Here is a 15,957-nt window from a genome sequence, read left to right on the forward strand (position 1 = left end):
CTTGTCAGAAAAGAAGAAAAATGGATAGAAAAGCCATAAAAGGGCGCCTCAAGGATATGATGGTGATGAACGGTTTAGAATTTGGATTGCAAAGCATCAAAGCGTTATTTTGTCCAGATATGTACAATTTGAAGAGAAACCTGGTTGTTGTAATGAACATATTAAACTACCATTTCAAGATGTGAAATCAGAAGAGGAAACTGTTAATGATGAGTCACAAGATTGTGAGAGAAACAGTTCAAAGGAAGACTTTAATGGAGTTGTTTCAGCGCTTCAAGAAGAGAGACTAGATGCCAGGCTAAGATATCGGTCAACTTTAAAAAAGCCTCAGTCTTTGAATGATTATATTATTTGCAATCACGGAAAGAAAATAATACAAAGCAGAAGTTTCGAAACTGAGAAGAAATCGGAGCATTAATGTATATAATGCTTGGGACCAGACCAGATCTGGCCTACAGTCAATCAAACCCAAACCCATCAAACACTTTTAGAATTTTGATTTCAGTAACTAAGTTTGTGGCGACAATAGTTGACAACAGTTCCATCGGTCAATAAAGTTTCAAAACAATTACAAGACTTATTGGACGATAAATCATTTCAAGGAATCTTCAGGCAGCTTAGCAGTTGATGAATCACACGAATTGACTGGAAATCCAATTTTGGACCATTCCAACATCGCGATTTTATTGTTGTGGAGCAACTGGCGATGAAAAGTGGATCTACTATGACATTCTCAAAAGTAAAAAAACATTGGTTAGTCCAAGAAATCCATTTATATCGACACTGAAACCAAATATTCATGGCCATAAAATATTGCTGTGTATATGGTAATATCAGCAAGATGTAGTTACGGACTACTAAAACTGAACGAAATTATTGCTGCAGATGTCTATCAGCGTTGCAGAATATATAACAACAGACAAAGGACTGGAACAGCTATAACATAATATTTCGGAACTAAAAGAACCCGAGTTCAAACAACCACTAAAAAGGTTTTGGCAACAGTTTAATTGTTTTACAAATATTATTCACTCAATTAAATTTTTTTATTTTTAATAAATATGGCTTGAGCTTCGTGATGATATATAACTATCACCTTAATAATATTGTTTTATTTTAAATTGGTTGTATAAGTTCTTACTCTTACACTATGCAATCTTAAATATTACCAGTCGCCATCTATGAGTAAATCTTGACAACTCAATATTCGCGTATACAGAAACCTGTAAATTTTCACAAATATTTCTGTATTTAAAAACAGATATTGAAAGTCATTTCACGAACGGTTCCTGCTTGTTGTTGCCAAATGTTTAATACAAGCACTTTTTAAACACATTGCATTGAGTTGTGTAATAATTAAATAAAAATCCTTAATACATTTAAATACCTTACTACTATTTAAAAAATTAGTCTTTTTCTCTTGATGTAACTAGGTATAAATACTTATGAATTGATGATATAAACCTGTAGTTTATATAATTGTTTTTCAAAGATTATACTTAAAGTAGAAACGTTTATATTTGATATAAAGCCCCAATTGAAAGAGCTGGCAACGCTGTGGGCTTCGTTCGACTGTGTTCACGTGCTATTTACTTTTTGTGCCTCCTCATGAACTAGCCAAGGTCGTTCGACTAAAACAATTAACTTGACTAGCCGAACAGTGTCTCTGACGTCAGAAAAGAAACCAGTCAAACGAGTTTTTCTGGGTTTAACGTGAAATATTCGCGAGAAAAAATCGTGTTCTGAATTTTGCACTGTGTAAATAGTGTAAACTGTCAACGTCGACCGAGTATCAGTGTTTGGATCCTGTTGATATCAACACAATCAGGAATCTTTATTGATGTTTTGGTTGCCATTTTGATAGTGTAACAGTGGCACCACTTCTGATTGGTTCAAGATCGGAGTTTGTTAAAATCATTGGTGGACTGTCAGTTTGTGGAGTACATGTGACCTATCTTTATTGCTTGCGAGCTTTTCGTAACATTTCGCGAGTTTTGTGCAACTTTTTAGCGTTTTTTTACTATCTACCCTTGTCGGTCAGTGCTTTAAAGTAACTGTGTCTACAAGTAGACGACTGTCACGACGTGACAATCGGATTTAAACTCAAAATTCTTGTCGACTCATGATGGTCTCCTAACCAATACACATCCATCAAACTATTTTTAACTGATATTCGACTAATCTCAAGGTTTCAAGTAAGTATTTGAGCTTCCTTGTTCGATTCTAATCAAATTCGCGAGCGATTAACCAGTGTAGGCCGTGATCATCTCTTCCCTTTCCTTCCGCGTTGCTCTTTTGTTTACATTCCTAGACCTTTTACAGGGTACTATCGATTTTCACGTGTGTTGATAAACAAGCTTGACGTCAACCGTGCGAATGCCTTCATGTCTTGACACGTGTAAAGTGTTTTTGTTTTTTGTTATTGCATTGACATATTCTTCTGTGTCGTCGTTTATTTTTTAGCAGTCATTCAACAGGGATAAAATACGCTGACTCATATCAAATCTAATAAACAGAGAGACACGGGAACGAAAATAAATTATGCGAAATTGTTTTTATGTTTTTCGCGATTGGAGGTGTGTTTTGTTTATTGTTTTCATTCATTTATTATGACGCGCTTGTGGATGTGTTGTGTTCCCGTATAAACTACTGTGATACGGAAACACTCTTATTTACAATATTTCGAATGAATGTACAACGTCGTGTATTGATGATCAGAGGCCAAAAGAGGTGGTTATTTTTTTGCTCGTCGTGGGTCACTAGGATTTTAGATTTAAATTATAATTAATTTTAGAATTTTGTATCTGTTTATTTTAAATAGACTAGTGAATATATACAAAAAAGTTTAAGTTGACATTTTGGCATTTGATAATAAAATGTCACAGAATGTTTGGTGTTTGCAAAGGTTACTAGTAAATAACATTTTATGAATAGATCGTTGTTTGATTTGTTTGTAGATTTAAGCAAATATTATATAATTTAACGATCTCACTCCTAAACGTTTTGCCTTATGTGAATGAACTTGTGTTTTTTAGTTTTCAATTAAAAATAATGGCGAGTAATGCGAAAAACCGACAAAATAACGTATTAAATTTAACTAAGCAATTTACAGGATTAAAATTTGTAATGAAAAAGTAACATTGAAAGGTTATGAACAATTTTTCGTAATGTAGTGAACTTGGTCATGAAACTGTTCATTACTTTACCTTGATTTCTTTATAGAATCACGGCCAGACTAAATATTTGGACAGGTAGATTTTTTTATAAGAAAATATCGATTATTTATCGCAGATTTACAATAAGGAAAAATGTTATTCCCGTTTTGATTGTTGTCATTTTCTACCTTACATTTTATCAGTATATATTATCAACTTGATTAGATATAAACGGATCATAAAGTTTTTTAGCACAGCTTTCTTTGTTCTGTTATTCATTTCTTTGTTTATTTTTATATATCAATTTTTAAAGTAGTTTATAAACAAATATATTCCTTACTGGCAAAAATGATATTTACCAAAGAACTTTTTTGTCAGTAGAAAATTTATTTTTTATTGCTTATTTTATAAAACTTTGAGTACCTATGATAATATTATCATGCGATATTGTTACAGAACTATGGGTGAATATCAAAACTATAATCTAGAATCAGGAATTACGATTAAACAGGAGCCAAACAACGAGAACATCATGACTACATCTGCTTCGGTGCCTATACCCTTACGCCGTGATCATCTAGAATTTAGGGACTATCCATTTGATTTGGAGAACTCCCAAAGCCCCGTCTATGGAAGCATAGGTAAACTATCAAAACTTTTTCGATATACCATTTTGTTCATTCAATTGTCTTTGCGGAATTGACTTAACATTTTCTTTGTGATTTTGTTTTCCTTAAAGCGGTACTACATTTTGTAGGACTGAGTAATGAGCAGGTTATATCACCTACCAATACTTATGATATGCCAACTACTATTTGGGGCACTCGAATCACGGACGACGAAATGTTGAAATCAACTGCTTTAATACACATGGACGATGATGATATCTTCCAGGTCGATGAATCTGACTTAATACAGGGTAAAACAATTGTTTACAAAATATAATTAGAGATGTTATTGCGTTTCCTTGTTTGTCAGGTCCAACTTTAGCCGAATTAAATGCCAATGATGAAAACTTGTTGGGAGATTTTAATTTTGATGATCTACTATTACCCAATGATCCTAGTTATACTTTATTGGAAAGGAGCACTGTGAATTTCGCAAATAACTTCACCAACAATAACCAAATGACTAATACGTCGACGTCTTGCCCTCATGGTTATTATAGACAAACTAATTTTTAGGCAGCATTTAATCAGTTTTATTTTTCAGCTCTAATATTTCATAAAGATTGGGACCTATCACCTGGTGTAACTCCAGGAAATTATGACACCAATTCAAAAACACCTGTATCAGCGTTATCTCCAAGTAAGTTGGTTTTCTCTATTATCAAATTATATATTGTTCAATATAAGATATTTCAGGCAGTCCTGCCAGTTCTGGTTCTTCTATAGTGAACTCCCAGTCATCTCCGATGCACATACAGAATATACAGCCAAAACCAAACAGTACGTTACATGAACTTCTACTAAAAAGAGAAGCAACAGATAGATCCATTTTAGGTAATACCTAAAATTATTTTTTAAACGTCGTCTGTTATATTGCTTCAATAATTTTACAAGATATGGTTCAAATATTCGTTATCTTAAAGTGAAAATATTTAATTATCTCATAAATTTAAAGATTAAAATACAATCATATTGAAAGTGGAACAAAATATCAGATTTATTAATTTGCATAACAATTTTTATTGAAGGTATACTTAAAACTTGATATGTTAAAATGGCAACATTTTTGCAGGATTGCTTGGTTTATGTAATCATGCATGCATGTATATAATCTTCATCTTTATAATATCAGGAATTTAATAAAACTATATCTTCGAACAAATTAATAGTAATCATTTTAATATTTCTGTGGAATGGTACAATATACATGTATACATCATACAGTGCAATATTTATTTATCTATATAATATTAGTATTGTATATCGAACCAAAAAACGTTGAAATTTATATCACTTGAATATTAAATGGTCGACTTTAATGCTTTAAAGCGTTATCACTTTTGAAGGACATTTTACATAATATGTGTGTTTGTAAATAAAGGGGATACACACATGGTTGTGTGTTTCAATGAACATATACTTATAGTAGGCTTGTATCGCCGCATTTGCGAGAATTATCGTATGATGATGGCCACAAGGGTATCAAGATGACCATGTAAAACAAATATGCATTAGTAAGCCTTCTCATTATTTCTAGTTCATAGAATAGCACAGATAAGATAAATGAATCTGTCTGAGAATAATTGCGAAACTTGTTGGGAAACAAATGCCTACAAAAATTTTGATTATATTTTGGATCGAGTTTAACAGCGTGTAGGAACGTATATCTGAAATGTTTTGAAATTGCTGTTCCAGCATACATACCGTGTTTTTTTCGATATCATTTATTTTGAGCGTGATACGAATGTTTAGATTGTTGCAGCTCGAATAAAAATAAACAATATATAGTAATTAGTTCCAATAAAAGCCAATTATGCAGATTTAAATGTACATAGATTTATTATTATCCAGTTTAAGGGGCGATAGGTACTCACAGTTGTTTACACAGAAATGTTATATGATCAAAATATAAATGAATAAAAACGCCTAAAAAATGTAATTTGCAGTTAATTATACGGTCATGATAAATTATGTTTTTTACTTGTTATGATAGGTTTAATAGTTACTGCTTATATTATTGTTTACTGGTGCATATTCATATTTCTCATAATCTTCTTCAAACTTCTCTATTACTAATTGATCATCAACGCCCGCTGCAGCATTTACATCGCCCCCGTAAAAAATATATAGTGAACTTTAAAATGTATATTTTAAAAATATACATATCTTTATTGTTTTTGAAATATCAATTGAAAGCACCCAGAACCAATGTTTTGTTTTCATATTACATAGCTATAGTCTTTAGGCCATAAATAATCCTATTGTTTTAAAACTTCTTCATTGCTTAAATTTTATGTATAAGAATTGGAGCATCATCAGAAAACATTTTTGATTCGTTACATGGTCTTTGACTTTCTAAAAGAGTTCTTTAGTGATATAGAATTGACCGCGATATAGATTTCTTCTTAAAGATTTTAGAGCGTTTTCCGTAGGCGTCAATTTTTATAAGGATTTCATTTCATGCCGGAGAACTACCAGTTCCGGTCATCATCATGATATTTGCTACTCATGTTTTAAATATCTGCTTCATGGGGTGCGCGAGATAGTGTTATTGTGCCTAGTAGTTTGTTATTTAATTAAACCTTTCATATTTTTATGTTTGTTTTCTTTAGATTTATGAATTGCAAATATCTTTTTGGATTCTAGACAAAAACAGTAAATATAAAATGTAAATTGCAGGTTAAATATAAATTTCGGTTAATTATTTAACTATAGTAACAAAGTTTTGTCACATGTCTAGTCAAAATGCTGTTGATCTATAGTTTATCTACTTACACTGTATCTATTACACTGTCTTCATCTACAGATTTACATACAGACTCACTAAACCCGCATTCATATATAGAAACTAACAAAGTTTCAACTGTAAGCTTTTTTTTATAAAAAAGTAAAAGTAACTCTTCTCATAAATGTTGCTTTGTTAGAATGCATTTCTTTACGAATTAATATGCTTATTTCCGCTCCGGTCGGTTATATGTTATAATATCTCAAAAATGTATTTAAATATTTGTAATTGCATCTATAGGGTTTTTTTCAAAAGAGGGTGGGTCGATATACGATAGTAAGGTATTAACGATATTTTTATTCGAAGGGTTCGTATTTTATATGTCAAATCATTCAAATGTCCACCGCAGCTGTTTATGATTACTTGAATCCGAATAGTCCAATTTTAAATGACCTTCCTATATCATCCACCTTGTGATAAGTAGCGTCGTCCTACTGGAACTACATACAGTTCAGTTAGGGTCAAAAGCAATTGGTTATTGTCGTCTTGTAACGCTCGCTTGTAGATTAATTTTTCACTTTCTCGCATGAATAACAGACAGCAAGTGGAATAGGAGCCGTGAGAGTTTTGTAAAGCCTACATTGGAAATGCTTTAGGATCCCACCTACAATACATGATAATGAAGCCGCATTTTTATAATTAACCACACTTATAATATTTTCTCGTTATTTATTAATTAAACAAACTTGTGAATTAGTATAAAGTATTAACAAAATATTGCCTACTCCAAAAATCAATTATATATATATATATATATATATATATATATATATATATATATATATATATATGTATGTATGTATAAAAAAGAACCAAGCAATTTTACATGGCGAACGCTAAATATATACACTTGATTCGTTAGGTATTATTTAATTTTCAAGGTTCCATCCTTGCCTTTATCGCGACTTATATAACTTTTCCTAACGCTATATGAGAAATGCTTGAAATATTTATCGTTATACTAGTTGTCGTCGAAATAAAGGATGATTTATATAACTGGTGCATGTTATTATACAGCTAATCCAAGATTTTATATTGCAAAATATGTTTTATAGAAATATTAATTTTTTTAAATTAATTATTTCTTATTTTGCAGTTGTTTATTACTTTACTACATATGTGTAACATTTAAGCTTTGTTGAGATTGGATTCCGCATAGAAGAAATAACCCGCTTCAGGCGATCCTAGAATCGATTCAGTTTTTGCATTTTTCGTATTAAGTGAAGTGGTGTGCATGCGAATCATCAGCAGAACAAATAGTAGCTGGATGGTGAATGACCAGTGCCTGGTGAATACGACGGGTGAATTTTGCAAAACTAAAAGTCATCATAACTGATTTAAATTTATAGCGGCCTTCCGTGATGATTTAATTCAGATTAAAGTTTAACGTTTGCCTTCCATACCACATTCATCGTTTGTACAATTGTCAAGCTTTTGGAACCAATTTAAACAACTTGTTTCACTTTCACCAGTCAGCATTACCATGTGCTTTTAAGTAACAAATTAGAAAAGAAGAAAATATACGATGTTGATTTAAAATGTTTGTTTTAGATCAAACAATTTTACATTGCTTAACTGATTCGTCTTTTGTATACTTATTTGTACACCGAATGTTTTACTTATTACCCTAAACAATGTGTTGTTAATATGTATCACCATAATGTATGCTTTTTATTTGTTATAACTACTGATTTGATAAATATATTTAAATGTTCTTTATTATGATCCCTTATAATGTTCTTTGATTTATGTAGGCCAATCTGTACCCAGTGGAAATACTCCTCTGAACTTACCTAACCTTAAAATGCCTCGTTCAAACGCTTCCAGACTATCGTCGTCGGCGCCTACTCACCTTGGGCTCGAACAAATCTGGCAAAGGCGGGAACCACGCAAGCATTTGCTTTCTACCAGGTTGGAGACGAGTCGTGACCTAACAGGGTGATTTTTAACGAACGATTTTAATTCCAGTTCTTTAGCCGAATGTGGGTCGACTTCATCACTGTCAACGGGTGACATGTTAAGTCCAGATCCTCAGGATTATTCCCACGATGAATATGAAAGCGACGATGATAGCGACGGGCACTACGAGGACTATTCATCGGACAGTAAGCTTTGCGATACGCGCGATTTTCAACTCATTAACGTTTTTATATTCAAGATTCTGATGATGAAGATCAAAACAAGTCCGGCAGCAAGAAGGAGAGGTTTTTCTGGCAGTACAATATACAGTCGAAAGGACCTAAAGGTCAGCGATTGGTTATGAAGTCAAAGATGGAAAATCCCCACGTCCTTAATGAACCGACCGATCCAGTTTTTAGTCCTGAATGTTCTGTTAAGGGCATCAAACATAGCGGTGAGCCAGTCAGGATTAATTTTGCTAAGGGCCTTAAAGGAATATAATTGTTTCGATGCAGGTAAGGCACGAAAAGGCGACGGAAACGACTTAACACCGAATCCTCGCAAGCTGTTCAATATCGGCAAGGAACTGGACAAATTGGGTCGCATAATCAACGATATGACTCCGGTCAGCGAGCTTCCTTTCAACGTACGACCCACGTCGCGTAAAGAGAAGAATAAACTAGCGTCTCGAGCTTGTCGCTTAAAGAAGAAAGCACAGCATGAGGCCAACAAAATAAAACTGAACGGTCTGGAGCATGAACACCGTAAGGCTCTTAATAATTTCAGTGTAATTTTACCAATTATCCATGTTTACTGCAGGAAGGTATCTCTACACCATTCAACAACTGAAACAGCTAATATCAGCCAAAGTCAATGAACCAAACTCAAAAACTCAGTCAGAACTCAATAAAAATATCGAAAAAATAGTCAAAGGATGTACCAGTAAGTACTAAACAATATCCTCCCAGAAAAGCTCTGAGTGGTTATTTGAAGTTATTTAATCATAAGGATATTTACTGAAAAAGTTTGTGTCGTTGATTTAAGTTTTCTCTTTTTTAAACATTCATATAAACAATTCAACACTACGATTGTTGTTCTTTTATAATCGTTTTTATATTCTATTCTTTTTTCTCTTATATTCACATTGTACTTGAATCAAAAAAACCCTTAACGCATGATTTGTGTTATTTATAAAATCTGAAAAATCCAATCAAAGCTGTTTTCCTAACTGAGCATTTATGAAGGTTTCGTTTGTCTTGAATCCTCAGCTAGACTTATATAAAAATACCAGATATAGAGGTGAGCACAAATGCATACAAAAGGTGTAAGGGTTGGAATTTTCTGATGTTTGGTTGCTTGGGAAATAGCTTCAATAATAGGTAACCAAGTAACTTATATATAATTCAGGTTTAATTTATAAAATGACTATACATATATTCTATTGTTATTCTCATTTTTTTTCTTTTTTAGAAGGTAAAGTAGCTGGTAACACAACCGAGTATGTAAACAGGGTTCTCGACAAGGTCAAAGGGGGTAGCACAGTGTCGTCCGCTCTGTCTTCCAGTTTCACAGAGGATTTATAGAGGACGCCACCCGGCGATATGGTCTGACAAACCAAACTTGAATCTCTGTAGTCGATTGATGCGCGCTTAGTTTCGAGATAAAAACTAAGACAAGGGTGCTATATTATTTGTGTTCGTAAAAACAAAAGGAAAATAACGAAAGTACAAGTGAAAATAATACACGTTTTGACTGATTTAGCCGTCTCAGGATTTAGAAGAAACGACATTATGATGCAAACGCAGTTGTTTTTAGTTGTTTTGATAGAATCCAAAACTATTTTTTTGAATGATATATAAGCTAAGACAACAAAAAGGCCTAAAAACAATTTGGGTAATAGAGTGAACGAAATTTAAAGCCATAATATTAAATATTTAAGGTTTATTAACATTGTTATGTATGTTTAATGTATATAGATATATATACATGTATTTTACTTGGCGTTACTGTTTAACCTCTCTGTCGTTTTAAATTCTTCTCGAAGTAAATTAAATTATAAATTAATCGAATTTAAGACGGTAGAATATATTTTACTTAGATATTTGGTACTAGTCTGTTTCAAGTTCTAACTGTTTAAGCATATAAACATTTATTTAATTATAGTAGTAGTATGAGTCGACTCTATTTTTTTATTGTTTCAATTTCAATTAGATTATTTTCTCGGCATTGTAGAGTCGATGCTGATAAAATTGTTCTGTTTTAATCGAGCTAAACCGCATTTTGTGGTCAATCAAAACATTGTGTTCATTTTGTGATAGATGTTTACGACATAAATATCAATACAGATTTTAGAGGTATTGAAATAGGAATGATGAATTAGTGGGAAACTATCCATCATAGTTTGCAGCTGAAAATGGGAAATTTCCGACGAGTTATGCGGTTCGGGAAGAAAACAAAACTGTGATGGATGCACCAAAACTATTATTGGTTGAGGCATATTCTTAAACTGCGCTCTCTATTCGTTTATATTTCCGTTGTTAACAATCCCTCACTCCCTTCGGATGCCTTTGTTTATGATTTAAAAGAAAGAGCTCAATTTATTTTAAACAATTAGTTATGTTTTATTCTACTTGTATATATATCATATATAAAAAAACCAAAGTGGTTTTGGTAATGTGGCTGTGCGTAAGATAGTGATAGGTTCTTTTTTTAAAAGAAATATGATTTTAAGTTAGTTTTAATGTTTTTAAGACATATTACCCATATTTTATAGCCAAGTAAAATACAAGAGCTATAGAGTAAGTTCTTTAAGTTATCAAGTTGGCGCTAATAGTGGAAGAAATATATATTCTTGTAAGGTATTCAAATGTAATACTTTATTTTTGCTATAAAAAACACAAGTTGTAAGATTTTTCAAGCTGTTTGCCTTTGGAAACTTCTTACAGCAGTTTGAAAATCTAATAGATAGTAATTTGGTCTGATTAATTCTGAATGTTTTCAACACTAAAATATATTTACAAAAGAGATGAATTTTTGGACTGAGGTTTCTCTCAGAATAATCGTTGGTTCGCGTGCATTTATTTACATTTAAATACAGTGTTTATTTATGCACGTTTAAAAAGAGAGAAGAGTTCTTAAAATAAGATATTACATTTATTTTTTAAATTGGTCGAAATGTATGCTATCATGTTAATTGTTAGATACAGTCTAGGTTTCATTATAAACGGTGTGTTACACGTTTTATTATATACACTTTTTAAGTTTTTTTTATTATGTTATTGTGTATTTTTGTTTAATTTAATAAACTGTGAAAAGTAGTTTTTGATAGTTTTTTTTTCCCACTATCAAAAGAGTGTTATTACATTCGTAAAAATATATCCTATACAAAATTATATTAATTCTTGCTCTGCCTTTCTCAGAAATGTTATTGTGGTAGTTTTGACTATTGATGTTAATTTTACAGCACAAACTGTCTCAATACAGAGCAAAGTATAGATTTCAGCTGGCCTCTTGTACCGACTTCGAAAAAGGAGGAGGTTCTATGTTCGGCTATATATTTTTTTTTATAAATATATAGCAAGTTACTTGACGTGCTTTTTATTTTAAATATGGAAGGTATGGAAGTGAGTGGTCCAATTTTGAATCGAACAAATACGTTTAGATCATTGTATTTTATCTCTTAAACCTTCTGTTCAGTCGCTATGCGTAAAACAGTGTTTGAGAGATCCAAACGAAGAAGATACCCAAGTGACTGGGGGTGACCCAAAGTTGACGAAGTATCATTCAAGCTTAGTTTAAGGGGGCCTTCGCAAGACTGTACATGATTTTAAGGTTTGTAGAACGTTATATCGAGTAACAACTAGGTATTCACTCACTACTACGGTTGGAGATAGACCTATTACAGGGATGCGAATCTACTCTATGGGTGCCTTGATATTACACCGTCTCTTTGAGGGAAATTCATGTACCGAACCCAAATTTTTCTAGTTCTGATCACAAAACATATCCGTCTGACATGCACAGCCTGTGTCTTTTGTGGTTCTGATCTAATGTCTTCTTTTCGCCAAAATAATCTCCTTTCCCTATCATGGGGTTCCCATAGGTATATAGATATTCAAATGTACGATTTGGCGATATGGTTATCACAATCAGTGATAACGTTAATTGATCACCTGCGATTTAATCCTGTTATGTTTTTTCTGGCAGAGATTCCTGTAGTTGCAGGTCTATGCCAATAAGCCTCAATCGACCGATACCCTTAGAGTAATCACTCAAGTTCAGCAGGATATATTCAACACGGTAATTGAAAATCGGATCACTCAATTCCACGCCTCCGTGATAAGTTCGCCAGTTTATAGTATTGACCACAATGGAAAACGATGAGAAAGACCTATATCCATAGTAGTCCACAATCATTTTTCGGCTAAGAAATTATCTATTACCTTTTAAAATTTAGCTTATTTTTAGCATTATTACTACTTACCATGATGAAATCAAGTTATTCATTAAAAATATATGTCAACAATGTTAAAATTATTTATGTATACTCCTATTACGAATTCACTAATAGCAAGGTCATGACCTATAAAGGTAAGGAGAGGATAAGAATATAGGACACCTGCCGCTGTTTCACAATAATCAATACTTGTGCAGTTTTCTCTGCACTTTCTTGCTAGGTGGTTAAAAAGTAATTGATTTGATATAATTTTAAATTGATATAGTATATGCGTAAATATAGCTCTGTCCAGTAAAGTTATTAACGCTTCATAGAGTCTTTTAGTAATATTTTTCTAAATATATTCTAAAACTACAAAGTAAAAAGACGTAGATGCATGGGGAAGTCGAGCAGAGTAATATTAACTTGTAATTGGTTGTTCCATGAAAGCCTACAAAAGTAACTCCAAACTAATGCTGGGAGGTTAAATAATTATTTTAATTCGACGCTACCTGAAAATATTCACTACTCAGAATGTATTCATTAAGTGCTTCGTTTCTCAACACACAAATAAATTAAACACGAAACTGTGTTCTTTGATTATGTTCCGAGGTATTAAAACAAATGGCTGTTGTTTAAAATCATCTTTATTCTTAATATATTTACAAAAAATTATATATTAGATTTTCAATTTATATAAATAACTAACAGTAGTTAAAAACTTTGTACATAGAAGGAGACAAGGTAAACAAAATTGCTAAGACTAGAAAAATATTTGTAGAAGATACAAAAAAGGGCTAAAACAATACTAGAAGCAAAGAGTAATGTGGCGGTAATCCATCAACGGATTCTGAATCCTGGATAAATAACTTACGAATCTGGATCAACCGTAGTTTATATAGTAAAAAAATAAATTAATACTAATATACAAATAGTAATTTTTTACAGGTCTTTATTATTAAATACTTTTTCTTCTTAAAAATATGTGACTCTGTTCTTAGAAGGCAGTTTCCAGCGTTGGTGGCGGCAATTTAGGCGCGGAATCACCCGCTTTTTGAATGCCGGTGGTTCCGAAGAATTGAGCTCTTTGAGCTGACAGCCTCTCACTCACAGAAGAGTATTTTGTACTTGGATTGTGTTCAGAGTTGCCAGTTACACTGACGGACTTTGAACTATTGTCAATTTCTTTGTTAAAGGAACTTTGGGTCGGTTTGGTGTCGACGTTATTAGGTGATTGTATGCTCTGATTATTGCGTTTCTCCAATGAGCTCCGGGAAGCGTTACTGCTGGTGTCATCCTCTCGACAATCCTCCAGTATCGGAGTAGAGAGTACGTTGCTTCTCTGATTTAAGAATCGCCAATTGGATCTGGGGGATAATATTTTCGGAGTTGGCTTGGATACCACCCTTTCCGGGCTGGCAGTAGGATTGTTCAGTAAGCGCCGATTTACTAAACTCCTAGGGGAGGCACTTAAGTCCAGTATAGTCATATTACCGGGATTTCCACTCGGTTTGGGACTACCACTCGTTGTTTGTTGCTCTTTTTGTTGCTGCATCTGCTGTTTGGAGAGTTTCAGCTGCTCTACAGCGGACATTTTTTTGTTACTAGACAGTGCCGAGCTCTTTTGCAGCAAAAGTCGTTTGAAATCCATCGTTGATGTTTTCTTAGTGCCTTTTCGGTCGCTGCAAGCCCAACTCTGTCGATTCTTAGGTTCATTAATAGGCGAGAACTTATCGATGTCGGAGTTAAAATCGATATATTCTCCTTTAGACGGCGACCAACTCTGTCTGGACCCGATATATCCCGTTTCAACGTTCATCTTTTTCGGCGTACTCGTTTCCGGTTCGACCGGCGCCGGAGATGCCCGATTTAGATCATCTTCGATATTCAGTTTCTTCTTAGTTTTGTGAATTACCGCGTATAATTCCTCGTTAGACATGGTGCTTCGTTTGGGAGACAGCAGTTTACTTTCTAAGTTCGCGGAAGCCTTCATTTGTGACGATGGCGTGGAAGATTTAAAGCCTCCACTATTTCGGACAGGATCTATGGGAGATATTCTAAGAGAGTCGTCGTGACTGGAGGCGTACTGGTAATCACCGACTGAAAATTCGACGTGACGCCCATAGCTGATTAGGTTCTGATCGGATTTAAAAGTGTTGCTTCTGGGAAGGGAACCAGTGCCTTTATCCAGGCCTCTGGTGATGTCCGGTGTGACGCTGCGTTCTGGGGGTGCATCGTATGCGAAATATTGGGATTTTTTGGTGGGTAGAGTGGAGTAGAAGTTGCCTCCTTGATAGTAGTAACCGTCGTTGTTAGCATACGTGAACATTTCTTCTTGTTCGGGGTAACGTCCAAGTCTTGGACTTGTCGACGAGGTTTGGGGAGGGTTGACGCCTTCTGAAAGCAGAAAAATATCGTGAAACCGGTGCGAGTTGCGCCTAGTCGGCTCCATGCAAGGCTGGGAATAAAAGAAAACCATGCGAAAGACACAAAATACTACTAATTGATATAAAACTGGTATAGCTCACCTTCCTCATCCAGAAAGACCACCACACTCCGTGCTCTGTATCCTCGTGTGTCTGAGAACATGCATAAACGCGTACAGAAAAACCAAAAAACAACAGCCAAGTGCAAATAGCATACCCAATGTAAGTGCAAACCAAGCTTACCGAAATGTGCCAATTCGTGGATGCTATGACGATCGATAGTTGAAAACAAACGTGCGAAAATAATTGTTAAACATCATTATCCATAATTATATACTGAGTATCGATTTTATCGATGCCACCATATATACATTACAGAAAAAAACAATACTAACAACAGGTGACGTCGATTAATGTGACATTCTCAGTATGCAATTATGATAGTACGACGAAATGTTATGAAATGTTGATTGATTCGAAATTAATACTTTTAGTCGGTTTAAGTGGGTTTTAGTAAAGTTTTTTTGTTGTTTGTTAGCACAGAGAGCGGTAGTTAAAGTTAAAAAAGAGGTGAATATTCGGACAAAAA

At 33.6% G+C, this 15,957-nt stretch overlaps 2 protein-coding genes across 22 annotated transcripts in view; one reads left to right on the top strand and one right to left on the bottom strand.

Moving 5' to 3' along the window:
• The first annotated feature begins 1,574 nt into the window (after positions 1-1,574).
• On the top strand, positions 1,575-11,824 carry REPTOR (Repressed by TOR). 16 transcript variants are annotated; one of them, XM_076402693.1, is made up of 12 exons: positions 1,575-2,195; positions 3,612-3,796; positions 3,913-4,074; positions 4,134-4,313; positions 4,368-4,463; positions 4,520-4,657; positions 8,363-8,519; positions 8,577-8,713; positions 8,767-8,961; positions 9,023-9,271; positions 9,327-9,449; positions 9,978-11,824. In XM_076402693.1, exons 2-12 carry the CDS (start codon positions 3,616-3,618, stop codon positions 10,088-10,090), a joined length of 1,731 nt encoding a protein of 576 aa, XP_076258808.1. In that variant the 5' UTR covers positions 1,575-2,195; positions 3,612-3,615; the 3' UTR covers positions 10,091-11,824. The 16 variants fall into 16 exon arrangements, with proteins under 16 accessions (XP_076258808.1, XP_076258803.1, XP_076258805.1 ...); XM_076402688.1 differs by having other exon boundaries at positions 1,626-2,195; positions 3,895-4,074; positions 4,511-4,657; XM_076402690.1 differs by having other exon boundaries at positions 1,626-2,195; positions 3,895-4,074.
• Positions 11,825-13,571: 1,747 nt separating this feature from the next.
• gukh (NHS actin remodeling regulator GUK-holder) overlaps positions 13,572-15,957 on the bottom strand; it is a 199,744-nt gene continuing 197,358 nt past the window's right edge. For 4 of the 6 annotated variants that reach the window (XM_076402670.1, XM_076402669.1, XM_076402673.1 and 1 more), the window contains exons 8-9: positions 15,471-15,521; positions 13,572-15,339 (exon numbers count right to left, since the gene is read on the bottom strand). In XM_076402670.1, coding sequence (XP_076258785.1) covers positions 13,940-15,339; positions 15,471-15,521 — 1,451 coding nt within the window. In that variant the 3' untranslated portion in view covers positions 13,572-13,939. The remainder of the gene's footprint in view (positions 15,340-15,470; positions 15,522-15,957) is intronic. The other 2 variants (XM_076402671.1, XM_076402674.1) reach the window with 1 other exon arrangement.

The sequence above is a fragment of the Rhynchophorus ferrugineus genome, unplaced genomic scaffold, assembly GCF_030347505.1.
Source record: "Rhynchophorus ferrugineus isolate W39M unplaced genomic scaffold, kcgeb_rfMv2 rfM4, whole genome shotgun sequence".
Taxonomy (NCBI): Eukaryota; Metazoa; Arthropoda; class Insecta; order Coleoptera; family Curculionidae; genus Rhynchophorus; species Rhynchophorus ferrugineus.

Coding starts and splice junctions, on each gene's coding strand:
- REPTOR (XM_076402680.1), top strand. CDS start 2,558: ATGTTTTTCGCGATTGGAGGTGTGTTTTGTTTATTGTTTTCATTCATT. Junction 2,731..3,611: donor ATGATCAGAGGCCAAAAGAG/GTGGTTATTTTT, acceptor ATATTGTTACAG/AACTATGGGTGAATATCAAA. Junction 3,797..3,894: donor CCCCGTCTATGGAAGCATAG/GTAAACTATCAA, acceptor TTTTCCTTAAAG/CGGTACTACATTTTGTAGGA.